The sequence below is a fragment of the Python bivittatus genome, unplaced genomic scaffold, assembly GCF_059951505.1.
Source record: "Python bivittatus isolate LINGU-HERP-01145 unplaced genomic scaffold, Pbiv_v1 ctg000530_np1212, whole genome shotgun sequence".
NCBI classification, from domain to species: Eukaryota; Metazoa; Chordata; class Lepidosauria; order Squamata; family Pythonidae; genus Python; species Python bivittatus.
Genome location: NW_028277085.1, coordinates 6,231,420 through 6,259,280, shown reverse-complemented (window position 1 = coordinate 6,259,280; position 27,861 = coordinate 6,231,420). Strand labels below are relative to the sequence as shown.

Below are 27,861 nucleotides of genomic sequence, written 5' to 3'. Positions count from 1 at the left end.
GCAGCAAGCGCACCGGTGGGGCTTCCACCTGCCCGGCCTCAGAGCAGCCCTTAAGGGCTACAAAAACTCCCGACTGGCTATGCTAACTTGGAACCAAAGGTCTTCTGCCTCCGTCGGCCACGCTTTACGATTCCCCCCGTGGCACTCAAGTTTCCACGCTGCCCTGAGCTGTGGCTGGTTGAAACGGTTGGCTTGGCACGGTCCATGAAGTCAGGAGTGATGGCTTGCCACATCAAATCCCGCAAACCCCACCCATGCCTTGTCCAAACTTGGCAGCTGAATGTCAGCAGCCTTCTGCCCAAAAGGTGGTGCCGCGCTGGGCTACGTAGCCTACCTTGAGGGTTGTTTGTGAGATGCAACAAGGCAGAATCCTGCCTGTGCTGTTTTGGTACTGAGGCCTGGGGAAAACAATTAGTTGGTAAGATTTATGGGGATAAACTCTTGATCGTGGAGGGGGGGGGGATATCCACAGTTCCTGTTGCTACATGACAGAAGCTTGTATCTGTGAGAAGTGTGAGAAAACCATGAAATGTGTTTCTCCGCATTAAAATGTGGCCCATTCGTTCCACTACAGCTCCTAGCCAGTTGCCACAACACATACAAGCACGCACACACACAGACACACGCAAAGAGACGAGTTAGCTACCAAGCCCTGATTTTAACTTTTATTTCATTGCTGTCGTTGCACCACAGGAGTCACCGAAAACATCCATGGGTTCAACATCGAAGTCCAAAGAACGTGTGTTAATTCCTGCCTCCGCTCCGCTATGTATGGCGAGTCACCCTGTAAGCAGGAAACTAGTCTCTTTTCAATAGGAAAATATATGTGTGTGCATGTGTGTGTGTGTATATATATATATTTATATATGAATCTAAATGGAAAAAAATAATATACAGTTAGAAGAGTTACTAGCTGGGGAAACCGCTCCTTCAGCAAAGGAGTATCAGATCTGCAGGAGCCAAGGCCAAGAGGTATTCCGTGATCAAGGCAGTCCAATCCAGGAGTAAATGTTTACCCAGCCTGTTTAAGAGATGGCCTTTGCTTCAGGGAGGAACCCCTCCCAATACTTCACCAGCTGTGTGGACAGAGAAGAAGAGGGAACATCAGAGAACAATTCTCCAGCTGCTTATACAGAAAGATTTCTGGTATTCCCCCCGTTATCATGACCTTCTGGATAATCCAGGGCAGTGTTTCTCAACTTTGGCAGCCTGAAGATGGTTGGACTTCAACTCCCAGAATTCCCCAGCCGTTATCATGACCTTCTGGATAATCCAGGGCAGTGTTTCTCAACTTTGGCAGCCTGAGGATGGCTGGACTTCAACTCCCAGAATTCCCCAGCCGTTATCATGACCTTCTGGATAATCCAGGGCAGTGTTTCTCAACTTTGGCAGCCTGAAGATGGCTGGACTTCAACTCCCAGAATTCCCCAGCCAGCATGGCTGGCTGGGGAATTCTGGGAGTTGAAGTCCAGCCATCTTCAGGTTGCCAAGGTTGAGAAACACTGATCCAGGGGAAGCCTGTCCCCATGAAAGGAAAAGCCCAAACCACAGGAGTTTCCAAGCTGTGAGGCTGACAGAGTTGACTGGAGCTGATCTTCTAATGTCCAGCTCGGAATATATCGATTGGAGGGGACCAAAGGCATTGATGGAGGAAGCTGATTCACCCTGGTCACTGGGTGTGGACAAGAGTCCTGGGACCTGCTGCTCTGCAGAGCCTCTTGGCTTATAAATAAATACAAGACATGGCACGCGCCAATGGGATGCACAGCACATCTCTCCCTCACCTGCTGTTGTGAATGTAGCAATGACTCCAGGTATTTGGTCACGTGTGTCCGGAAATCTTTTGTTTTTTCTTTCTGTAATAGAAGTTAAAAAAAACAACACACAGACATATAGATCTTCAGTGGGGCACTTCCAACAGCAGGATACTGCAAAGCTCAAGAAAAGTTCCCAAAGCTGGAACTGGGCTTGACACTTAGGGCAATTTTCTGAGTAGACAATTAATTCCATGTGTCTCAAGTAAAAAGCAGACAATTGCCTGCTAAACAATTAACTGCTGGAAAAGTGCAACTGAACTTTTGATGCAATAGGCGTAGGAAGAGCATTGGGAGGAGGGTCAAAAAAGTCAAAAGGGAGGTTGTGACCCTGTGATCAAAGCCTTGCATCTTTTAAATGTGAAATTAGGAGGCAGCCCATTGATAATGAATTACATTTGAAGTCTCCTACCTGTTCCTTCCTCCCTCCCCCGCTTGTTTTTCCTTACAGTAACCCTGGGACTGAGAAAGCTGGTGGTGGTGGAAGGGGATGCAGTGTTAACCCAAGAACTGAATCCTTTGGGGCCAGACATTTCCTCAGATTAGTTCTGCTTTCATTGGCACTGTGAAACTGGAAGAGGCTCTCCTGTACTAAAAGAGGCAGTCCTATGTACCTCAAACCGTAAGACCTCTTTGCGGAGAACAGCAGATATCCGTTCAAAGTCACGCTCGTACTGTGTCACACGAGATTCCCACTGAAGAGACAGAAAAAAACTGGTTAAAGAGCGCAGCGATGTTTGGCCATCAGCAGAAGAAAGACTGTTCGAGAGAGCAGTGTGTCCTTAAAAGAAGTTTTTTTTAAGTCCAAATAGATGTAAGATTTACATGCAGTAGTGCAGATTCCTATTTTCCTGAGAGCTGGACAGCCATGTGAGTTCTCTAGGAAGTGGCACAGCTTGAGCTCATATTGACATATAGTAGTGCATGATTTACATGTAGAAGTGCAGACTGCAACGGAGAACTAGATCCCACTGTGGGATCACTATGAAGCAGCACAGGATGAGTTCCTGCCTGATGGGGAGCAATGTTTTAGAAGGACATGATGGGCCTGGTTTGTAGTGGCCTCCTCTCACCTCTGAGATCTCCTCTTTGGCTTGCTGAAGTTTTTCGGGTTTGTTGGCCCACAGAAGTCTTGCTTCAGTTTCCCGTTTCTTCTGCAGCGTGACCTGAGCGTCTTGCCAACGCTGCCAAGCCTTCATTCGCTGGTCAAAGGCACCCTGTTGAGAGGGAGAGAGCCACTGCTGGAAGCTTCAGGAACATAATCAATGGGGAATTATGGTTTAGCTCAGAGCAGTGACAAAGTCAGATGTAAACGGCGCAACGGTGCTAGAAGTGTTTCTCAACCGTGGCAACTTGAAGGTGTGTGGACTTTGATTCCCAGAATTCCCCAGCATGCTGGCTAGGGAATTCCGGGAGTCGAAGTCCACAATATTAAAGCTGATCAAACAGCATCAAACACCTTTGCCTAAAGAAGGGTGCCCACGAGGTGCAAACCGTCTCAATCTCTTTATGGTGGTCTGCTAAATGTTTCTTAGTATACAGCTCTACAATTTGGTGGCAGAGTGCTAAAATTCAACAGCACAATTTCTTGAGAGTTTTAAGAAGACAGGGCTGGGCAAAATATTCAAAAGAGGTACACTGTGATGTTTGCTTAAGTGAAACGTCTCTTTTGAAATAACTGAAGATGCTACATCTTTTCTTGCACAGAGCCACAAAATAGGCTTAATGCACACACTTTGCTTAAATCTCCCAAAAGACCAACACAAAATCACACCCAAAGTGTCCCTGCCCCTATTAAGGCTCTTTAACATTTGGGATGGGAGAGGTTTTCCAATGTTCAGAAAAGTTAGAGCAAACAAAAGTAACTACTTTTTCACACAGTGCACAATTAACTGGTGGAATTCATCATCACCACTATCTAGCTTTAATTAAGAATTGGATAAATTCACGGAGGACAACCTGTTAACAGGCCTTTGACTTGAAGGCTTCATGCAATCTTGGGTTGGAGACAGCTTGCCCCCAAACAAGTTGCAAGTGACCCAACATGGTCTCCTCCTACGCAGAAGCTTCTGCTTGGCCATGACAAGAGCACAATAGTGGACCAAGATGGACCTTGGTCTGATCCAGTGTGGCTATTCTCAAATACCACTGGCTACTGTACATACCTTGAGAAAGTGGGGTCAGCAAGCATTTTGGACACACATTGAGGTCCAACTCCTAAAGCCTAATGGGCTCCCAGTGTGGCCCTCTCCCACCATAATGGCCAAAGAGCTCTGCAGGGCGCCATCTGCTCCAACCTCCCCTTCAGCAAGATTCCAGGAGCTCTTACCCTTACAACAGCTAGAAGGCGAATGTAGTCACTCAGGAGTTCAGCCAGGAGAAAGAAGTCGCCGTTGGCCTGCTCCTGGTGTAGCTGCTCAATCTTCTCCTCCACCTCGGCCAGCTGGGAGAGCGCCCGGGACAAGGCAGTGTTGTCCTCTGAGCTTCCCAACATGGCCAGACTCTTGGCGAACTGACCTGTGTTCAGCGACAGCTCTGGAGGACGAAAGGGGGAGCATGAGAAGGAGAAGGAAAGCTCTCACCTCCTCATTAGCTGCAATGTGTAACACCGAAACCCAGCAGAAAAAGGACTCTCAAAGGCAAAAACATCCCAAGAGGGAGGTGGCGATTGCGCAACCAACCGCAGAGTTTCAGGCAGCCATTCTGATAGTCAAGTTCAAATGAACATTTGGAAAGTGGGGGCGCAGAGCCAGTGGCAAACTGGGCCTGAGGAAAACAGGGGAGAAATGACTAAACCAGCCAAAAACCACTGTTATGATGTGCCAATTTAGGGAGGCTTATCTGCGTTGGGGGGCTATGTGTTCATTGCAGGTTGATGTGGGGGAGAAGGGCAGAAAATAGATTTTGTTTTACTGCATCCAGTCCCTTGTTACTATAATTCCATTTCTACAATTCATTAATGGCTTGTTTTCCAGTAATTAGACATGGTTGTATGTTTCAGCTGGAAGGCACTGCAGGAAGGAAGACTTGTATTCAGAACTGCCAGAGTAAGAAGCCCATGATCACTTTTCTAGTCTCTGCATGTAGCTGCCTCCTTTACACCCAGAAACCGTTCCCCCGATTCAAAGTCACAACAATTATTCCTGCTGATAATCAAAGAATCTCAAGATAGAACCAGCATCACTTCGTTGCAAGAGAAAAAAGGCCACTAAATCTGAACCCTGAACATCCATCGCTTTTGAACACTCCAGCTAAGGTTGCGGGGAACCAGAGCACCGTATGCTCCCCCCGCAACTTTACAAAGTGCTCATGGCCCCAGATGCAAATCTAGAGTGTCTGTAAAGCTGAGAGGTGACATCACCGTTTTTCAATAGTTCATCAGGGAAGTTACCTTTTCTGTGATTGACCAGCATTTCTACAATTGCATGTAGCTTCCGCAGGCGCTGTTCCTCACATTCCACCTCCTGAAGCTTCTCTTCAAACCACTAGAAAGGAGAGACGGGGCAGAGAACCAACCCCAATGAGTCATCGTATGAAGAGAATATGAATTCAGTGATGCAGACAATCTGAGGAATCCTACCCAGGGACAAGATATATAGCGGTTTCATGTATATCAAGAAATGCTTGATTACTTACAATGTCTGATTCGTTCATCTTGATGGTCATTTTGCTGACTGCATCGGTGGCTCTGGTGAACATCTTCAGGAGGCCAGCTCCACTCAAGGCTTGGGTGCCAACGGCACGCGGCAGCTGAAAGAAGATGGGAAGGAAAATCAACAACGGTGCAGTTGATCAGTGCTGTTTGAAGATTTCTCCTCAGAGGCCAAGCACAATTGGATTGAAAGATGATTAACAGGAAAGAGAGAAGAGGGGTACCCTGTTTGTCAGAACAGAATGTCGATTTCCATAGAGTTTAAATAGGAAAAATCCTGTTTATTAGGTTGTTAGGAAGAGTCGGCCGCAGGCTTATGAATTTAAAGAAGCATTTCCTCTCCTTTGGAAACCAGCTCCTAGTCAATGCTCCCCAGCTTCAGATGATTTTTTTTTTTGATCCATGGGCTATTAACTTTCAGGGAACAGACCAGAAAATTCGGTGCAGGAGCAACTGAATCATTTCACACAGCAGGGTAGCTGTCAGGCTGCCTAAAACCAACAGTGATTCTTTTCTCGGCAAGATTCTCACCAAGGTCTCTTTAATGAGATGAATGGGATGTGTTGCAAGAATTCCAGCAATTAAACTATTTCCCACTTAGAACCAGTATATCGCCATGGATGTTAGGCAGAGACTTTCTGATTTTCTTTCTCATTGCCTTCCTATGATCTGGTGAGGCAGAACACTTTGTTGAGAATGCTTGCCGCTGGCTGATTATACGTTGGGTCTCCTGAAACTTCCTCAGTCTGGGAACCAACTAGAAGATCTTTCTGAAGCTTAGAGTGTTTGGTTCTAAGAGTGGAGAAAGCATGATCTGGTGTCCACCCTCCTCCCAGTGGCCAAACAAGGCAACAGGACCAGTCAGAACAGTCCAACTTCATTCAACTACCTGCTACAGGCCACGGTGCCCCAAAGAGAAAGCAACCCAAGTGAAAGTAACCTAGTTCCCCCTTTCAAGTCACCCAAATGATGTAATAGGGCGAAACACACTTCTGAGTCACCCAGAAGCTTTGGGAAGCTGGTAGAGCCATCCAGGCTCTTATTAAAAAAGGTTTCAAGCACTGCTAGAAATACATTACTTGTATCTGCAGGTCAATAAGTCTGTTCCTAGAATTAAGGATGATCCAGTCATGATTTCTCTTTAGTATGCAGTGGCTGTGCTGCTTTAAAGAAGAAGAAAAGAGGACTGTGGTTCATTCAGAGCTAAACTTCCGCAATGCTGCTTGGCAGGAAACCCACCATAAAGTCGGAGAATGTAAGACCAAAGGTTACGAACGGCAGATTCCATAACGTGAACTGCGTGATCAATGTTATTTGTGCGCAAGCAGACATACTTCCTAACTGATCCTTGAGCTGCAACAAGGGAATATTCTCCATGGGCACCTCTGCACTATTTGCAAACTAGCACTGACGTCAGGTTTGCTTAAAAAAGGTTAACTAGACTTTTGTTTTTTTCTGGAGTGAGAAAACATGATACCAAAGTCAGTAGAACACTCCTTTCTGAGGGGAAAGTTGCAGAACTGGGAAGAGGTTCACTTTTCCAAAAACAGAAGTGAGCCAGAAAAACTAAAGTGAAGGAAGTTTAGAACATCTGAAACTGGGTCTCCTTGCTGAAGTAACATGAGAAGAGCCATGCCCTCCAGAGGGTAAATCATAAGCCACACGTGAACCAAAGTCCTCTATCAACACGCAGGAGTGTGCTCATCTTCAACCAGCAATCTGACGGCAAGAAATAGACTCTAATTCCACAGGTTTAAAACAAAAAGGAATAACCTTGTGTATGCATGAAAAAAAAATTAGGGCTCAAATGGGAGGCTCTTTCCAACTTCCCTTGCTTTCAGGACCAGACAGTGATGACTGCATTTCCTCCTAGGACTTAACTACAAACTTGTGCTGTCTGTCTAAAAAGTGTTTTACAAGCAGTAGCTCTGCTTTTTCCCTTGAGTAATCAGTTGTTGTGTATCCTGCAACCGCACATCATGCACCGTTTTCTCAGCTATCACAAATGCTTCTGCAAGTGGCTTGGACCATTCAGGCAGCCTGCAGGATGAAACCGCCGGAAGAAAGAGAGAGAGAGAGAGAGAGAGAGGAGAGAGCAAAAACAGGAGGGAAAAAAAAGACGCACCCTCCAAGTGCCGTACAAGAAACAATGGGCAAATTCTTCTAGGTCAAGAGCCGCAACTTGATTCTTCTCGGTTGTCAGCAGAGGCAGAACGCCTCCGCTGGAAGGAGTGAAACCAAAAATATTTGGCCTGGTTTTGGACCGAATAAAAACTGCACCACTGAAAGTGAGCCATTTTCCCTGTGGGGCAGTGCAATCTCAGGATGCCCTGGGACCAACGAATGCTCAGAGATGCAGACTGCCCACCTCTAGATCAACACCTTCTGCAGGAGCTCTTATTACTTGGAAACAGTCCACAAGCCAGCCCCTCTCAAACAGCTTCTTTGCAAAGCAGAGAGAATTTGGATGGTTGCTTTGGCCAGAAGAGGAGCCGCGTCTGGCTGTAGCTCAGCGTGTTGCAATCACTGTCCCACAGAGCCTAACCTGAACACGGTTCAGCAGAAAGGAACAAAGAGGAAGCCGGCTGAATCAGCAGACTCCTTCAGAACCCTTTTTACCCAGCCGATCTGCGTCACTCTTTTCCCATGGCTGGCGTGTTCTGAAAGAAACTGAAACTGCTTTCCACTTCACCCCCTCCTGCCTTTCACAAAGGAGTTGGTTTCTGAAAACACGGCTGTTAAGCCCAAGTGCAGCAAAAACAACAACCAGTGTCCATTTCTCCAATTTTTTTCATCACATAAACATGCCGGGGTCGCTTAGGCCATAAGAGCGCACACTTGGTTACGGCAGCAGACCAACCTCGTCTTTTTCCAAGAATTCCCGGACATCTGGGTCCTGCAGCATGGTTGGGTGGCTTACGGTTCTTTGAATAAACCTGGGGAATTGGAATACAGAAGTTCAGTTTGCCTCCATGAAGCATTCCTGATTTTAAAAGAGAACTCTAAGGGATGTTTGTGCTGCTACAGCATCTAGGATAGGAGGAGGCATATTCACAAACTCAGCCTCATACCAATATTGGGGTAGGGGTAGGGAGGATAACTAAATAAGCGTAACTAAACTCTAATGGCTGATTCACAATCAGATCCACCCACTACTTGCTTTCAGGTGTGGATGAATTAAGAAGAGTCATATGATTTTAGAAATAAGGGCAGGCACACACCCAGTCCAATTTCTGCTACAACAGCCCCCTGTATCTGCTCTCACTATATCTACACTATGTATACCATCTTGATCTTTTGAACAAGAAAGAGGGTATAAATCAACAGAACCAAGGTGAGAAGATGCAGATTCAAGTCTCCACTCCACCGTGGAAGTCACTGATGACTCTTGGCCTGTTTCTTTCTTAGGCTAGAAAGCTAAGCTGGGCTTGGTCAGATCAGGACTTGGGTGGGAGACTACCAAAGAATGCCAGGATAGACCAGAAGTACACAAACATCTTGGGAAAAGGAAATGGCAAACCATTTGTGGTTGCCGGAAAACAGCATGGCTGTGTCCAGAAGGGCACCAGGAACTGAGCTGAGCTTATCTTAAAGGAGACGTCGCACATCCACTGAAACTGGAAGCATGAAAATACAGAAGAAAAACAGGTTGTCCTGGGGCCTTCCCCTTCTCACTTCTCCATTCATGGGGGAGATATGAAGCAATTTCCACCTGGGTGAACTTCATTAGCCTTAGTTTCTACTGGAATCCATTCCAACCAAAAGGATCAAATTTCAGGAACTGTAGGCCATATTCCAGAGAACAGTTTCCATCGATTGTTCACAGGAATAGCCTACTGGACAAATCTCCGAAGAATTTCAAAAGGAAATGTCTTCTTGCAATTTATTCCAGATTGCTTTAAAAGCGAATGAGATTCTTCACAGGTTGACATCTGAGGACCAGAAGCTAGGAAATATTTAGGGGCCTTTGAGACGCATCAGATACTTGCTGCTTTTGAACTAAGTATAAATCGCACCAGGTTAGGTGAGCCCATGGGCTACTCCGTACCAGGCAGATCTCCCTACCCAGAACAACAAGCCAATTGCACCACCTTGTGGCTTACCAAACTACAGCACCCACCAATGAGAGATGCAGATACCAACCTTTCTAAGGCAGCTCTTCGTTTCTCTAAGAATTCTGTGGAGGAGGAGTCTTCTTTTCCAACTTTTACTTTGGTCATTCCTGGAACAAGAGAAAAGAAAAATATGACCACAAATTACTTGCGTGGCACATACAAGAGGTTCAACTTAGAGGTCTCCTTTCGGAGCTTCTCATCAGATTTGTGGCTCAGAGGACTTTGCAAGACCTACGGGTCTCACCTGGGTACTGCCTTCTTCTGAGCTGGAGACCTTAATGTTCGTCTTGCCACCATTTCTCGAGGCTGGCTTTTTCCAGCATCAGGCCTTTCTGCTTTCAACTGGGGAATCTGCTTGGTTGAATAGTCCCTTGTGCCTCCATTGCACGCCTCTCAAAGGAGGAATTATAGTCTAGCTCTGGTGTTGGTCTACAGTATCTTCCCCTTGTTGCTTACGATGGGGATTTTTTAAAAAAGCAACAGTGCTAAAAAGCCCACTACTCCAACTCCCAGTAGAGTAACCACTACTCCTTCCTGCAGGTTCTTCTGAAGAACTGCGATTCTTTTAGGCAGCAAATAGGTCATTAGTAGAATGGGGAGAACAGGGGGACTCAATCAGAACAGGTGATAGATTGCTCCCCCTGTGCTAGCAGGTGAGCAGAGAAGAGGAGGCTGCCCATTGTTTCTTGAAGCTCAAGCGTCACTTGCAGAATTATCTTCTGAAAGGGAAGGCGTTGGAACAGGACATCGCAGGCATCAAGGCCTTGGCTAGTAACTCTGCAGGGCAAGAGAGTGCTTCGCCTCTTACTGAGGAGGAATGAAGAGCCAGATTGTACCTTATCCTTAGAAAAAGATGCTATTACAGCTCACAAAAGATCAGCAACGTATTGCCGTTGCAAATTGCCCGTGAATGCTGCACAGGGAGCGTCTAGAAGTTTGAAGCTACACAAAAGACGTTCGCTAGGTATACGCTATGCTGACTTATAGCTTGTTTCAACCCTGTGTCCTTGAACCCCGGTGCCCGTATAACAAGAATCGCTGGTTTATAAACCACCAAAGCTGTGCTCACACATCATAGCTAAACCCAAACCCTATTGCCTGCCTTTTATCTAACGTGCTAAAGCTGTGTTAAGAGAACACAACTGCTGGGTTTACGCAGCACGCAATGCTCCAGCCAAGTTGTCATCGCTCACGATGGGGCCGAAGCACAAAATATCCTACTTCGCTTTAGTCTCATCTAGGATGGGATGGGAGCCCAGGGGCTCTGGTGTATGGCAACGTGTGAAGCTGGGCCAGTATGTTGAACGTGGGAATATAATCAAACGTTGCTGGCAATCTCACCTATTAAGCTCTTCTCGGGAGGAGGAGGAACAATGATTCCATTTTGTGTGTGTTTCTCCAAAAGCTTCTCGTATAAGCCCAAAAAGTCACTGAATCGCCTCTTCACGGAGAACTGCTGGTTCCTGAACATCGGCAGAGTGGTCTGAGGACAGTGAGAATCAGGTTAGCAGGCGCAAACGCACGTCCACACATCTTGATTTAAAAATCTGAATGGCACCGCTTGGAAGTCTGCGATCCTACTTAGGGTTCCTTAAAGCTTTTAAAACAAAAGGCAGCCATTACTTTTCAGAAAACACATTCAGGGTTGTGTGGGGCATGCTCCTCAGCTATCGACAAGCACGATGATGGTGATGAGGGTGATGGTTGGCCGCTCAGTCGGCCAGATGTTTAGCCTGGATTTGGCATTTTTATCCACCTATCAAGCCCTTCCCAAGGACTTGGGATAGGCAGATGTTGTTTGGTGTTAAAGGTATTGTGATGATGATGATGATATTATTCCCACCTTTTTCTTTCTCTCTCTCAAGGTGGCAAGCATACCTAATACTCCTACCTCCTTTTCCCCCAACAACAATCCTGTGAGGCAGGTTGAGCTGAGAGAGAGGGACTGGCCCAAAGTACAACTTTAGGCATTTAAATATATTTAATTTTAAAAATGACACGCAAACCGCGTTAGAGATGAAGCTGATGCACTCTTGAAGAAACTAAACACAGCCAGGATAAAAGAGGCCTTTGTTGTAGCCAAGCACCGCTTTGCTTCCCCTTCAGCAAGACTGCCAATTCACATTATAAGCATTTTTGGACGTCTCCTCTCCGTATCAAAAGCAACCTGCCACGAAGCACGGAAGAGGATTTTGATGCGTTAGTTGGGGACACACTGACCCAGTTATGTGGATATTTGGAGGGTGGACAAGGTATTTTTGCCAGCTGGCAAAAAGCAGTAAGTTGGAAGCCGAAGGCATCTGTGCTGCAAAGACACTGGAAATCGATGAAAGGAAGGTGTAACTGAGGGACACCTGTCTTTTATCTGGTCAGTCAAAAGGATTTAAATAAAATGCATAGGTAGCTTTTGAGATGGGAACAGGAGAAAAATTTAACAGCTATTGGCACTCGACAAGAAACTGGGTCTTCGCTGGTAAAATTAATGCTTAACTTGTGTGGTTTATGGATCATTCCTGAGTCAATCCATTTTATTATGGGGAAAAAATGGGACATCTTTGAAATCTCCAAAATGAGTGCAAACACTGTAAATTTTATTGTTGCATTTTTTTAAAAAAAATCATCTCTGCAGACGTGGCACTGCCAGGAGATCTATGTCACAGGTAAACAATGTGAGGCGTATATATTCTACAGGTAGTCCTTGGATAATGACAGCAATCGGGACTGAAATTTCCATCGCTAAGTGATGCGGCTGTAAAGCGTGACGTCGCGTGAAGGCATCGCTTAGCGACAGCAATCCTGGCAGTTCCTATTGCTGTCGTTAACTGAATCCCACCGGTCATTAGGTGAGAACCCACCCCGATCCAAGCCATTCCTGGCTTGGTTCCTCCCAGCCCTGAGCCTTAGTAAGGTAAGAGACTGCCTCCTCTGGAACTCACCCTATTTGCCTATACCCCCCTATCTCTGCCCTTTTGGGCAGTGGGGGTAGCTGGTGGTGGCGGGTAGATGGGCGGCCAAAAGGTGGTTGTAAATGTGGGTGGGCCCAAATTTTGTTCATGTGACTGTGGGGCATTGCAACAGCCGGAACTTCAAGGACCAGTCATAAGTCCCTTTGTTCAGTGCTATTGTAACTTTGAACGGTTGCTGAAGGAATGGATGTTAAGCGAGGACTACCTGTACTCTAGTCCCATTTTTGTGGTCTCAGAGCATTTGAAAAATACTTCTTTGGACCAAATAAGCATCAAAATAGGTAGGCTTTGTGTACCTACTGTGCAGAGAAATCTTCTGATTTCCCAAGAGCTGAAAACTCTCCGTGTCTGGCACTTAGAAGTTGGGGAAAAATAAAATAATTAAACAATGCCTCCCAGCCCTTAAATGGGTGTGGCTGGTCTTTTGTCTACGTCCTCTCCAAGAATGTGTTCTTTAGAACAGGAGAACTGGAGCCTTTCATCTCAGAGGCTTTCCAAGGTCACCATCCAGATTAACAGAGGAGGAGGAGAAAAGGAACAGATGAGCTTATTGTCCCAATGTGTTGCCGCGCCAACTGCTGCTGTCTGGGACTGTCCACGGGGCAGCTCTGCTAACAGACCATTAGAAATAACCTGCCGTGTTCTGAGAACATGCTTGGCACCCTTTCAAAAGGGAAAAAAAGAGGCAGGCCCTTCTCCAATCAGCATGAAATCCCGAAGACAAAGCCTCAACACACATAATTGCTCACGCAGAGTTACGGGAAGCGACCGGAAAGCTGAACCCCATGGGCTTTTTGGACAGGTGGTGCATGAAGTTCACCAAATGGTTATTTAGAAGACAGTTGCTTAGTAAAGCTTAAATGCTTGGTGACAAAGGGTGGGGCCATCGCAGCTGTTGTTTTAAAGAGAGAGTTCAGATGGAGGTGACATAAAAGAACTGTCTGGGAGTAGGAAGCAATAGCTGGGGAGGAGGGGATTAAGGGTGAGAGACACACTCCAGATGTTTCACCAGGATCTCTATCTTCACTTTCCCCAACCTACGAGAAGACTTCCATCTCCACAATTCCTCGGATGCTGCAGTTCATTCTAGGGCTCGGAAGTTCACATATTTCCATCAAATGACTTCCCACATTTTCTCTGCCTTGTGCCCCTCTAAAGTAGCCACTGCCCAGCCTACAGTATCTTTGAAGGCCACCTGTGGGGTTTTCTGCACTGTGGATTGTAGAAAATGGCAGGACACTTTTTACACAGGCATTACAGACATTGTCACTGTAACCTGAGCTCATCTGGGGCACAAACACCTACCTGGCCTGGGCTAAAGAGAGAAACAGTGAGTGAAAATGTAAGACAGATTTAGAAATGTGAGCTGTCTGTGGGAGCCAGACAAATGGACAAGCAAGACCTACTGAAACAATCTGGCTGAGAAAAATGCTTGTCTTCAAAGCCTTCCTTCTACTGCTCCAAACTCATCACTACAACAACTATAACATAACTTTAAGAATTGGTGCCCAGGCTTACGTGTGCATCTCTCCCCCCCTTTGCTGCTTTTAGATTACAAAACTGGGTGCCAGGAAACCCTTGTTTTGGAAAGAGCCATACAGACACTGTCTAAATGATCAGGTTCTCTGCTAGACATCAGATTTCCCTTTGCAGTCTGAATGAATTGGGGGGAATCTGGGGAAGAGTACAATTAAAACAGTGAACAGCCACTTCATAGCTCTGTCCTCTTACAGATTGCCAAATACCTTTGGAAGAAAAACATTCTAAACCCAAGTGGAAAATGGACATAAAAGAGTTACTTTGCCTTAAATAGACCGGCTGCCTTGGCAATAATGGGGAAAAACAACAGAAAGCAGGCATACCTGGGTGGACACCTTGTAAGCAACATATGCATTCATTCCGTCTCCTGCAGGAACAAAAGAAGAACATTGAGACAAGAGCTTCAGCGGGCTATAATAACTGGGACCCTTAGTAAGTTGGGGTTAATGCCCCTTCTTTGTAGGCACTCTGTAAACACAAGCTGGTCAGCAGAACCCACTGCCAAGGACAGTTGCTCAATCTCTTCTGGTGACCACTTGGGGCTTCCTTCAAAGATGATCCATATTGTCCATGATCTTAATCAACATCTAGAATGTGTTTAACAGGACTTTATTTATGCAATTTACAGGTATTTACTTCCTTAATCCTCACCGACTCTACACAGTGTGTGTGTGTGTTGTTTCTAGCGTGGTCTTTCACCGCTACACCAAACTGGTTTTTTCTCTAGGTGGTTTACATATATCAAAATAGCGATAAGAATAAAAACATGCTTGAAAACTTCAACACACATACCTTTACATACATACACGCTGTACACAAATGGTTACTATTTACACAATTTATTTTGCACAAACGGTAGCTATTGGTGGCGTTTACTTTTCAAGGATTATGTGGCAAAGACTCAACAGGGCTCCCTTTCAGGGTAGAATGTGATCCTGAGACTTCAGGAATTTAGGGAGTAGGGTGGAAAAAAAGGTTCCAGGTACTGAAGCCTGCTATACAACTCCCCCAAGTTCATACAGAATTTTTGTCTTTTTCCCAGGGTAGACGACACATCTCATTTAGACACAAAAGGTTTAAAACCTCACTTCCTTTCAAAAAAGAGCGTTCTCCAATGCTGAATTCTTCCTCAATGGTATCAATGCAGACTAGTAACAGGATCGAGCAATTGCATCTCACTCCATGCTTCAGCTGACGTTAAAAAAAAACAAAACACTCAGAACTTCCAGCAACGGGTGGATCGATCCAGGGCTTCAGTGGACAGAAATTATCCAAGCCACCACATCACCACCACTAAAAGGGAGGCAGTTCACTAAGGAACAGCACTGCCCCAAAAGTTCCAGGTGCCTGAAGGAATCACAGGCTGAGTGAGAAACCAGCAACAGGATGACACTGACAAAAAGCACCAAGGGGTGGGGATATATTTACTATTTGCCACATCCAAAGCAAGATTTGGAATCCGTTCAGCTGCTGATGGAATGTTTCATCTGCATTCCAGTTTATCTGGGCTATTTTTTTTCCTCCTTCAACACTCTAGAAGGCTAGAGAGGCACATTTGCATTAAAGATCTAAAGAAAAATATTAGACTGGAACGCTGGCGATGCTCTTCGCTTGCAGGACTCAGGACGGGTGCCTTTTCTGTCGCAGCACCTGCCCTCCGGAAGACCCTGCAGCCGTTCAGGAAGCCCTTCAGAGCAGCCGTTTTCCCCGGCCTGCGAGTCAGAAGCTTAGCTGAACCCAGGAGGGTTCGTTAATTACTGTTGACTGGCTTATCCTCAATTGCCTTTTTTTTCCTTTGCTTTTCTGATCTTATTGCAACTGTTTTGTTACTTCTGCCCTGTGTTATTTATGTATCATCGTTTTAAACTGTGCTAGCCACTCAGACTCAGTTTTATGAGAAGGGTGGCCGTGTAAATCAAATAAATAAGAAATAAATGAAGGCCACCACTCTGGTGGGCTCGAGAGGAACGAATAAAAGGAATGGATCTCAGGTGATGGTGACGCCAATCTATTCTCTTTTCCTTTTAATTTTAAGCTGCCCAGAATTGCTGAGAAGTTGGTGTCCTCTAAACTGAATGAACAAACAAATCAACAAATGCATTTTCCTCCAACCTGGGAGGCCGTGGCATTCACTTGTAAGTCCTAACTTTGCTTCTATCACGCCAGTCCTAGAGAGAAGAGATTTGCAAAGCCAGGACCTGGATGGGTGAAGCCCAAGGACAGAGGCTCCCTCAGGGGTGCCAAGCCCTGCTTCCTACAAACATCAGCCTAGTGCAATAATTAGGGACTTGTTGCACTGCTAAGGTTGAGAGAGCCCTGTGCATCTGCCCCACACTGAACAATTAAGTGGCTGTTAGAACACTAAGGCAGCTGAAGGAAAGTGGAAAAAAAAAAAACTTAGCACATAGAAAGAGGAAGTGGGTTGAGAGCTGGCCAAGCAATCCTTCTGGTGTGCAGAGCTTTCATTTGAGAAAACCACAAGCCTAAAGCAAAGGGTATAATGTTCCCCAGGTACAGAGTTTTCCTGCCATAACCCTGCACGGATAGATACCCTGTTTATGCAGCTGCCATTAAAGGTGCATCAAGCCTGATCATGTTTCGCAGCTGCTACTGTTCCAAGGAGAATACGCAGCATTTCCAAATGCAGAAGGGCACTCTCCAGGCTGGGTTTGGAATCTCCCTGCCCAAGATGCTGGCAGATTATGTCAACCTGCTAGTCTGTTCGGCGACACAAGAGCGTGCCAAGCGTGCAAGAGAGGGAGCTGCCACTGAGGGCCAGTGGACGGGAGCTTTAGTCATGACTCTTCTCATCACCACTGTATTCCCGCAGAATTACATTACGTATACAAAACCAGCCATGAACTCACCAGCATCTTTTCCCAAATACCCCAGGCTGCAGGGAACCACACTGCCCCCTACACTTTTTGCATTTTTGGAGTGGGGGGAAACTGGAGGCTTGAAGAGGCAAAACAAGTGCCTTTGCAGATACAACTATTCTGCCTTATAAAAACTCCCCAAATCCCTGTCCTTACAGGCCCTGAACATTTTCAAAAGGGCCCTTTGTACGTCTTGCAAAGGTTGGTCTAGTCCTTGACTTTCAGAAGTTATATGTCAGACTTCACACTTCTGTTCAGCAATACACCTCAGCTCTTACTCCACACTAGGCCTGACTCATCTTAACTTTCTGATATGACTCGACTAGTTTATAAGCTTTATAGCAGACAAGAATTACCCCTTGAACAAGGAGGTCAGTTGCTCACTACAGTACAAATCAGAGCCTTTATACAAGTCTTTGCTCCAGAGTTTATGCTTTAGGCTTTTTTCTCCCATCTTTCCAAGTTAATGTGGCTGCTCTCTTGATGGTCCTGGCAAGAAGCCATTGAGGTATAATTACATGGCCATTTTCTTGAGCCTGGGAATCACTGGGTTCTTCCTTGCCCAACTCAGCTCTCACATGATATATCTTTGCTCTAAATTGTACAGAAATCAAAGGCTCCAGAAAAAAAATCAAGGTAACAGTGACTCTGAGGGCAGAAGGTGAATTTAGTGAATGGCGGTATGCCCAGCATAGTTAAATCCTACCGAACTCTGTCAAACTGTTTCCATTTCATCGTGACTCACCAATTTTCTCTGGATCGCTCACTCCCACTGAAAGTTCAAATTTGTCTTCCTGCTCTTCCTCTTCCAGCTATATAGGAAGGAGAGATTACATGTATGTCAGAAACTTTTCTTAGGCCTTGCATACGATACACAATATGGCGAAGAGAGAGGTGGGAAGGCAGGTGGAGACCACACCAGAAGCCTCTGCTCCTTCCCGATTTCTTCCACCCTCTCACTGTCCTTTGAGAAACATCCCAGCTGTTGACATTTTTTTTTAAGTGTTTGTTGTGCTTTTGTTTATGCCAGTGTTACTTGTAAGCTGCTTTTCCTAGCAATTATATCCTGAAAGACAGGAGACAGGCAGAGCTGTAAAGCATAAATAAATCATATTTACTTTTGCTCTAACTCAAGTTTATATTGCAAGCTTGAGGGGCAAAAATCTATATCCTGATTGGAGAGGGGAGACAATAGCCTGCAGAGTTCCTGGCGTGCTCCACTCACAAAAGTAACTTCAGGGCTTCTTTTAATAGTCTTGCAAGAAGATGGAAAAGGTATGAAGCTCAAAGTAATATCCAACTTACGCAACGTGCCTGCTTTGCACGGAGAAAGGATTGGCCCCTTTCTCTAGGAATAAAAGGGAGGGCAGCAACCACTCTAGCTTTTTTTTTTTTTAGGGAGAAAGAGACTTTCTTGTTGTACTGTGACTTCCCTGAGGGTAGGGCTTGGGTGGAGAAGGCCCTTGGTGGCACCTCATCTCTGTGCACGGTGCTGGAAATCCATGTAGATGGACGGGGTTTCCTTCCCTATGATATTCAGGACACAGCTGAATATACAACTAGCTAAACTGAACAGATAATTAGCCAAACACAAAAGCACTTACCTCCTCATAGGTTTTTGACTGCTGCTTAGAAGAGGAATGTGCTGATTTTTCTACAGAAGGGACAGGACTGAACACAGTTGTTGTCTCCTTCTTTTGGTGGTTCTGGGTGCTATCCAGGGTCAATTCAACAGTGGCGTCTGCAAAAGAGCAAACTGAATGATAAGTTGATTTTTTTAAGCCATAAGTCACTTCCCTGATGAATGAAATTTCTACAGAAATTTCACAAGATGGAGCCACTTCCTTGACTTACAGCTAATATGAAAGACATTCATGGTAGAATCATTTCACTAAGTTGAATCATCTACTTAGTGCATCAGAATTCTCTCTTTAGAAATGAACAATCAAATCAGATCCAACAGCATATAACACGAAGCTATCCATTCTGGGCCCCAACACCCATCTCTGCTTGGAGATGTCAGTTTCAATAGTATCTAAGTCAGGAACTTGTAGTTTAACAGTATCTAGAAGGTCACATCTCCCAACAGCTCTGCCAGATAGAGCTCCTGGGAGTTGCGGTTAAGCCACATCTGGAGGACATGTGCTCTCCATTCTTGATCTAAATCACAAATCTCAACCAGTCATCTCAAAGTTGCTGTTCATGTATCAAACACATCATATTCTTACTAAACAGGCCCAAACACAACATGAAATAAACACACAAGTTAATGATTGTATTCTTGCCCCAGTGTCAGATGGAGATATTGGGGGTAAATGGCCAGTTTCCTCTTTGGGCATTTTCAAGATTTACTAAGTTGGGTTAGGCCCACTAACTGGAGAAAACCTTGTGGAGTTCCCTTTCCAAAAAGCAAACTAAACCTGAAACAGTCATAAGCCTGCTATGGCCACTTTTTAGAAACTAAAGTAATGAAACATTTAATTAGAACAAAACTGTCACGGCTGGCAATATGTACAAGCTTTCTTGCCAGAACTGAGAATATAACAGATCCATTCCAACTGGATTTCAGCCATGTTAAATTTGTTCCAACTGGATTTCCTTCAACATACAAGACTCTTTCTCCAAGAATTCTCTCTGGTTCCGATAAACTGATGTGATTCATATTTCATATCATAATCCATTTGTAAATACTTCAAGCAGAATTGCTTCAGTAGTTTGGCTCTTCTTTTCCCATTTGTAGACCCCATCTTGCCAAATTTGTTTTTTTTGGGGGGGGGTGCTCCTAACACTCCGGATCAGATTTTGAGAGTGGACAAGGAGACACAGAGAAACACAGGAGCTAACCCCGTCCCATTTCTGCTAACAAACAAAGCCTCACCAGCAGAAATGGGACTCTGAGGCCTACTCAGGATATGTGACCAAACTTTTCACGTTCAAAGCCCTGTAACAGGATCCCCATTTGCAGATGAGAAGATTGAGGCCAAGAATAGCTTGTCAACAGCTATCCCAAAGTTCTAGGGACTTCGTAATGTGTTTTACACTCTATGACTTCAGACTAGCTGCCAAGTTTATAACTAGAACAGAGGTCTACAACTATTGGCGGCCCCTAGAGCAAATCCAAAAATTCTCACCAATTTGCAATGCTTACAGCACAACAGAAATGTAATGCATGAGAGGAAGGCAACAGCAGACCAATTCCATGTTATTGCCAAGAAAGCTCCATGGTTGTATTTATATAGCCACCAGAAGTTGAGGTCAAAGTAACTTATTTTTAATCATATGAACTGTAATTAATGTAATCTCAAGGAAATTTAAATTCAATCAAATTTGTTTTTGCAAAACAGTAACACCTGTACTATACAATCTTAGTGGGATACAAGTCAGCAAAGTAGCTCGTGTGAGCATTTCAGAGAAAGTCTGTGAGCATGTGCCTCACTAAAACAGGTGCGAACAGCATAGGAGGAGGGCTGTGTTAGTCTATGGTGGCAAAAATATGAGAGGCAGACTAACAAATTTTATTAAAAGGCGTACGTTTTTGTGACCTCCTTTTCAATAAAATTTGTTGGGAAAGGTGCTACCATGAGAAGCACCAGGTTCAGCTGGATGGAGTAGAAATCTATAGAAAGTGAGCTTTTAATAAAATTTGTTAGCTGGAAAAGGTTCTACCAGACTCCTAAAGTAGGTGTGACCGGCAAATATTCTTCTATTTACATGTGGTCATACCTACTTTAAGGGAGCTATAGATTTCTGCACCATCTGGAACAAGGTCCCCTCTGAGATCTGGATGGCCCTGCCGTGGTTTAGAAGAGCCGTGAAGACTGGGGGCCATTTATTTTTTATTGATGTTATTGTAATTTCTTTCTTTTATTGTTGTAAGCCACCCAGAGTCGTCATGAGCTGGGCAGCAGACGAGTTTAATAACTTACTATTATTAACCACTTTCCACCGTGACATGCAACACGACAAACCTGCAAATAGATCCTGATCTTCTTGGTCTTCCTGGATGCCATTTGTTCTGAAACTGTTTTCCAGCTGCACTGGGGATTCCTTCTTTGGGAACGCTGGCTTACTCTATAAGGATAGAGAGGGGCCGTTATCCAAGCTGCGGAATCAAATCTGTTATTGAAACATATGCAGAGATACCTAAGCAAGCAGATTCTCTGCCCATGCTCAGTCTGCAAACCTAAGCTTCCTCCTCCTGCCCTACGCAAAGTCTTCCCATTTGAATCTACACATCTCTTCTCAACAGCTGGCAGGGCTGGAAATGCATATGTCGCTTTAGGGCTAAATTAACAATGGAGGCATTGGGTGTCTTTTCCAATGCTGCTTTGTCAGGCTAGCACATGGCTTATAAAGGCTCCCCGCTTCCTACACGCCCCCCCCCCGCTTTGGTATCTGGAGACAGTGCTGACACTGTCTGCATCGCTGAGCATGCAGTTGGCCAAAAGACAATAGCTGTCTGAACAGGGTGATGGTTCCAAGAGGCGCCAGGGACAGAACTGCGGGTGCTACTGAGCCTGGTTCGGAACAAAGCAAGGTTTAGATGTCACGCCACTACAGGTCACTTCTGGAGAAGTTCTGACCCCTTTGAACCGCATGTCAAAGTAACTGGACTGTCCGTCTGAACCTGTCAGTCCTGACCTCTTTATTGTATACAAGTCTATAGCTCACACCAACGCACTGCCTTCGAGCTGAAGTGCAGTAGCAGTGTTTCAAACACACGACTGGGAATCTGTACATCCCTCTTCTCATCCTACATCTTTGGAATATATTCCTGCAAACACAAAAGCTTTATGGCATTCTCACAATGTAAGACGGATCAAAGAGTTATGTTATTATGCAAATCCTCGTTCTGAGCCATTGCAGGAAGAGAGTCCCGTGGGTCTGAGGGCACCTTTTATTCAAAGGCAGAAGCTTTTGTGAGCCTCACTGGGGCTCACAAAAGCTTCTGCCTTTGAATAAAATTTGTCAGTCAGAAAAGGTGCAACAGACTCCTGATTATTACCTAGCCCTAACCGTTTGCTGAAACTTTTCAACAAGAGTTGAACTCTGCTCTTTATTTTATTGTTCCATTATTGATTTACCTTCTATTTTTCCTCATGCTTTTGCAGGTAATCTACATTTCATAATATGACTACAAAAATATGAATTATTTTACTTCCAACAGTTTGTTTTCTGCTAGCCCCCCGCTTGTGTATTTTCACAAAGAAGCCAAGGCACGCTGACCCTGATGAAGCTCAAGCTCTTGTCACAATGGGAGAGGCTCCCCACATTTCAGACTTTTCTGCTGAAAAGCTGTGCAACAGCCATCTCAGAGTGCTCTTTTGGCATGTCAAACTAACACATGTGCATAACTCTTCCCTACTCACTGTCAGAAACTAAATGTCAAACTTGGTTCCTTTTTCACAGGAAGTTTCACTCCATTTGTATTCCTTAACTTTTTGTAGTTACTGCATAAATTGCTTAAAATCAGCATTTTCTCTTGAAACAGAAGGGTGGGGCCTGGCCTCAAATCTCCTGATTTTTTTCTCCTTTGCCAATTAACTGTTTCTGGATTTTGTAGTGCGAGAAAGAGAGTCACCATTTATTCCCCTTGCCTTGGCAATCACGTCACTTAAGGTTATTTTTTTTTTGAAGCAGAGATTGAGACAAAACCATTGTACCAAAACTGCATTTAAGGAACCCTCTCATCCACATGGTCACACCCCAGGACGGCTGCCCAGACTGACAGAGGAACATGACCATGGAAATTTTCAGAGCCATTAAGACAACTTTTCAAGCCATAAAGATAACCATTATTAATGCTGGCAGCTTAATATCAGCTGGTGTACATATGCGACCCACAAAATTACAGTATAGAATTAGCATCTTTACTCCTGGGGGATCCTCAAAGTTACTAAAAGACGGTTATTCTGAGGGTCAGATACCCAGTAGTATATTCCATAAGCAATTTACATCTCTCAGATAAAAATGTAGCTAAAAGAATAATCAGAAACAAAACTTAAAACTTATCTCCAAGGTATTATCTTGTTTTCTGAAAAATGGTAAGCCGCCCAACAGCTTATAAATTGTGTAAACACATACTGCACATTTGTGGCATAGAGTTTAGATATTGGACTAGGTCAGGGGAGACCCAGGATGAAGTCTACTCTCACCCAGAGAATCCCACTGGAGACTTTGGACTCCCTCAGCCCAACCTATCTTACAGGGTTACTGCTGTGACCAAAAGGAGGGATATGAATCTAGCAAATAAATGGCCAAACATTCGCGCTGCTTTAAAAGAAAACACAGCATTTAGTTGGCCTCGACTGATTTAAAAAGTCTACGCAGAATCTGATCTGGTTGTTACATGGATGGGGGACCACTAGGGAATCCCAGGGCTGTAGGCTACCTTGGAAATCAACAAAACATCTTCACTTCTTGGGATCTAAGTCCTTGTGACTGAGATTAGCTGGAAGGGTAACCGCTCACTAAAAGAAGATAGTAACAGCAGCTCTATAAAGGGATTTCACAGCGGTGAAGGATCAACCAGCACCTGCGGAAGACCCTCTTTCAACCCAAGATAAAGTCCTTCCCAGAGAAACAAACCCGCCCAAGACAAAGATGGGACGCAGACTCAGATTGGGGCAGCGAAGCAACAGGAACACATCTCTTGCTGTAAAGCAAGGTAAGCAGAATTTGAAACCCGGACCTGAACCCCAGTCCAGGCTCCCCTCCCGCAGGCGACGCTTGGCGGCTGCGCTCCCATCCGCTCCGCCGGGAAACAAGCCCGGGAGGTCGCTGGAAGGCACGCGGGTTTACGGGAGAGGCTCGTGCCATGCCCAGGCAGAGCCGGGGACGTGCCGGACTCCGACTCCCATCATCCTAGGCCGGCTCCGCCACAACCGAAGGGCGCCGGGTTGCAAACGGGTTCAGGAGCCGGGTTCGGGAGCCGGTCCTCCTCCCGCCGGGCGAACGGGCGCGCCCCGACCGAGAAGGGGAGACGGATCCCAAGAGCGACCCTCGCAGACGCGGGAAGCTCCGCCGGGCTTCCCGGGAGCACATCCCGGGGTCCGCTCGGGAGGGGCGAGTTTCCTCCAGGTCCCCACAGGCGGCGGCGGCGGCGCTCGGGGGCAGCGGCAGCATCTCTCGGCCGTTTCCCGGGCTGGGGCCGCGGTGCGTGGCCGGGGATGATGGGAGTCGGGGCCGCCCCGGGAGAACTCGCGAGGAGGCGCCCGCGGCGCTCGCCCGGGGAAACTTTCCGAGGCGGCAGGAGCGGGGGGGGGAGCGAGCGACGGGCGGCCGCCTCCCGCCGGGCCGAGCGCAGCGCCACCGCCGAGCAGCCCCGTCCCGCCTGGGTCGCCCGGCGGGCGCGGGGAGGAGGTCTGGCCGGCCAGCCGCCCCCCGCCCGGGCACTCACGGCGCTGCCGGTGAAGATGTCCTCCCCGTCCGAGTCGCTGTCCGGCGGGGGTCCGGCGGGGGTCGCCTCCGCCTCCGCCGGGAAGGGCGGGGGCAGCCGGTCCGCGGGGGAGCCTCCGGACGCCATCTCGCCGCCGAGGCAGCCACTTCCGGCTCCCCTCGCGCAGCCCGGCCGGAAGCCGCAACAGGTGATTTATGGCGAAGGGGCGGGGCGAAGGGGAGGCGGGGAAAGCGAGCGGGACGCCCAATCCGGGCCGGCACGAGGCGGAGGGAGGAGCGAAGGGCGTGGCCGCGGTCTCCTTCTGGAGAGGCAAGCGGGTGCCCGCCCTGCAGCTGTTGGCGGCGCCCGTAAGAGCCGCTCAGCGCAGCAGGCGGAGCTTGATTTATTCTGAGGCGATTATAATGGATATAAATGTATATGCTATGTACATAAAATATATGGCTCATAATGTAAATGCATGCAATATAGATGTGGGTATATAATACAAAGCATATGGATAATATATGTATATACTGTACATATAAAATATTCATAATTTAAGTCTATGTAATACAGTATTTATATATAATGTAAATGATTTTATATAATAGTTATAATGTCTGTGTGTATATATATATATTTAAATTGTATACACAGTATAATGTAAAGTAAGTGATGTAATACCATAGTCATATACATATAATACAATTATATATAATAGACATGTATATTGTAATATAAAATAATTTAAGTGTATGTAATACAGTATTTATATATAATGTAAATGATTTTGTATAACAGATATAATGCATATATTGTGTGTGTGTGTATATATATATATATATATATATATATATATAACATAATGTAAGCGTATGGCATAGAGTATTAATATATAATATAAATGATTATATGTAACATGTATGTCATATATCATTCAAGTGAGATGGGCGGCTATATAAGTTCAATAAATAAATATATAATGTATGTATTATAGATTAGAACATGATACACAATAGCACTTATTATAGACAGAATAAAATATCTGCCGTGGATAGTGCTTGGACCTCAGCACCTCAATAGAGCACTGGATTGTCCCCTCCTCGTTCTGCTGTCCTTCCACATGGAATGAATAAATGCAATTCTTTATGGGGCTGGATTAAAGTCTCCTTATCTAAGAAGGCTTATTTATTTATTTTTTATATAAAATTTTATTAAAGATGTTTAAAAACGAAGATAAAAAAGTAATACAAACTAATATAAAGTAAGAAACAGAAAAGAAAAAGAAATCAGAGAAAGCTAAAAAGCGCAAGAAAGGGAAAAAAAGGAAAAGAAAAATAGAAAAGGAAAAAAGATACAAAGAAGTGGCTTCTGATCTTTACAGCAGTTATAAGTGCATTTATAAATTTACCTCTTATTCTATGGTTACAACATAACTCTCTTCTTTCTATAATCTATCCTAATCATCAAAACCATAAATCATAAGTTCCTTTTTTCTGTTTTATGCAAAAAGTCCATAAGGCGTTTCCAGTCAGCAATAAACGTAAATACTGTCTTTTCTTTGATCAAAGAAGTCAATTTAGCCATCAAGGCTTGTTATTTATTTATTGCATTCCTGTCACTTTTTCTGCCAGAAGCTCTGAATGGTCTATAAGGGGAGATCTTCCACTCATCTCCACCATAATTATCTCATGAAGAAGACTGAATGGAGACTTGTTCTATTTTTTTGTTTTTGTTTTTAGTGACAAGTATTGATGGAACATTATGTGTTGTCAGGAAAAGAGAGATGTTTATCTTAAAAAAAAAAACTTTCAGAGACAATCTTGTGGTTTGAAGAGGTACCGAGCAGAAGCAGGAACAAACCAGCATCTCATCTTGTAGTTACCTTGCTTTTGAGAAGCAGGAAATGAGAGAAACCAGATAGACTGATGAGCAAAGCTGCGCCTTCATTATTTTCAGCAATATAAGTAGCTTATCATACTCTTGAAAAGTTGGGGATCATCTTCAAGTAGTTTGGCATGGTTTTAGGTAGTTTTAAATCTTAAATTGTGTAGATTCCAATGATATTTACTACTCCCTTTTCTACAAGAGCACCCCACTCAAGTCTTTAGTAATACACTCACATTAAGTATTTTGCTTAGCTTGCTTGGTAATTCTAAGAAGCAAGCTTCCTCCTACTCCCCCCCCCTTAGTCAGCATCTGGTCAGGGCTGACATTGCTGTGGGTGCTGTTGGACAATGGACATCCCTTATTAAGAGTTGTCCATGTTTTCTGATTGAGGACTGTTTTGCATTTAACAGATGGAGCTTTAGGTTTTCCGATCATCTTCCATCTGCTTCACCCATCTTCTCTTTGGTACTTCTTGTTGGACCTTCCCCTGGGCGGGCCACTTTCTCCACTGTAACCTGTATGGAAGGTGATGATCTGCCATTGTCCAAACCATCTTAATCTGTGCTTATATTTCATCCTCAGTTGCGGGTTGTTCACTGCATCTCAGTCTGATGGCATCATTCTTGAGATGGTTGTGCCGGGAGTTTCCCAGGATGCACTGTAGGCCTCACATTAGGAAAAGATCAAGCTTATTAGCTTTTAATAATGCCTGGATCTTTAAGTGGTATAGCAAGAGTGGTGGAACAGGTGCCCAGATTTGCATCTTGGTTTTCACTTAAATGTTTCGTTTCCTTCACAGGCACCAGTTTAATCACGGACAGACAACACTGGCCTGGCCAATCCACCCTGTACTTCTGCTTTCGGTGCTGTTTGGTGTTGACCTTAGAAGCTGGCTGGGAGGTATATTTCTTCTAGCCCAGGTAATCGTAAGAGCAGGAGAATAGACCACCATTTGTTAAAGGAGTGGGGAGAAGCCCAGCTGCTGGAAATCCTCTGTTGTGTTTACTGGCAAACAGGTTTGCTGTTTCAGCATTTTCTGTGCAGCAATAATAAAAAGTCAGGTTCAGGCAAGACATGTTGACTTCTTAAAGTACTCTTAGTCTTGTGTACAGCTACATACAATATGGTAGAGATTTACAACAGACTGCGCAACCCGTTTTGAACTCTGGCCTTCACGGCACAGAAACAAAGTACACATTTTACACGTGGTGGTTTGATTGTTTATTATTCAAAGACAAAACTAAGGCAGGACAGCTGAAAACAGCCCAGGATGAGAAAATGAAAAGTTATGGTTTCTGCTAGTCAGTACAAACAGCTGCCACAGGAAACAAAGGGCTGGGTTCTAGACATAAATTGGTTCCTCTTTCTGGCTGATAAGATTAGAGAAGCAATGATTTGGCAGAGCAGTTGCAACATCTTAAGCAAAACAGAAGGAAGGACCGAGTTATAACGCAGCTACTGTTCCAGTGAATGAGACTGAAGAATTATAGGGGACGATTTTGCAACTTGTGTTAGGCTAGGAGAGAAACAACGCTCTCATTAGAGACACGAGGGGTCCAAGAGAAGAACGTAGCTGAACGTGCAATCTCTTCAACAATATGATTTTAAGATTATCATACTTGAAAAAGACC

The 27,861-nt window shown here is 45.1% G+C and overlaps 1 protein-coding gene across 1 annotated transcript; it reads right to left on the bottom strand.

Annotated features, from left to right (window-relative positions):
* Positions 1–651: 651 nt before the first annotated feature.
* Positions 652–24,542, bottom strand: SNX1 (sorting nexin 1). The gene is made up of 15 exons (XM_088148483.1): positions 24,362–24,542; positions 20,931–21,033; positions 18,567–18,703; positions 17,708–17,774; positions 14,410–14,453; positions 10,923–11,064; positions 9,610–9,688; positions 8,327–8,402; positions 5,451–5,564; positions 5,206–5,299; positions 4,144–4,349; positions 2,888–3,031; positions 2,429–2,509; positions 1,785–1,856; positions 652–1,076 (listed from the first exon to the last, which is right to left on the bottom strand). Exons 1-15 carry the CDS (start codon positions 24,485–24,487, stop codon positions 1,026–1,028), a joined length of 1,536 nt encoding a protein of 511 aa, XP_088004609.1. The 5' UTR covers positions 24,488–24,542; the 3' UTR covers positions 652–1,025.
* Between the last annotated feature and the right edge of the window lie 3,319 nt (positions 24,543–27,861).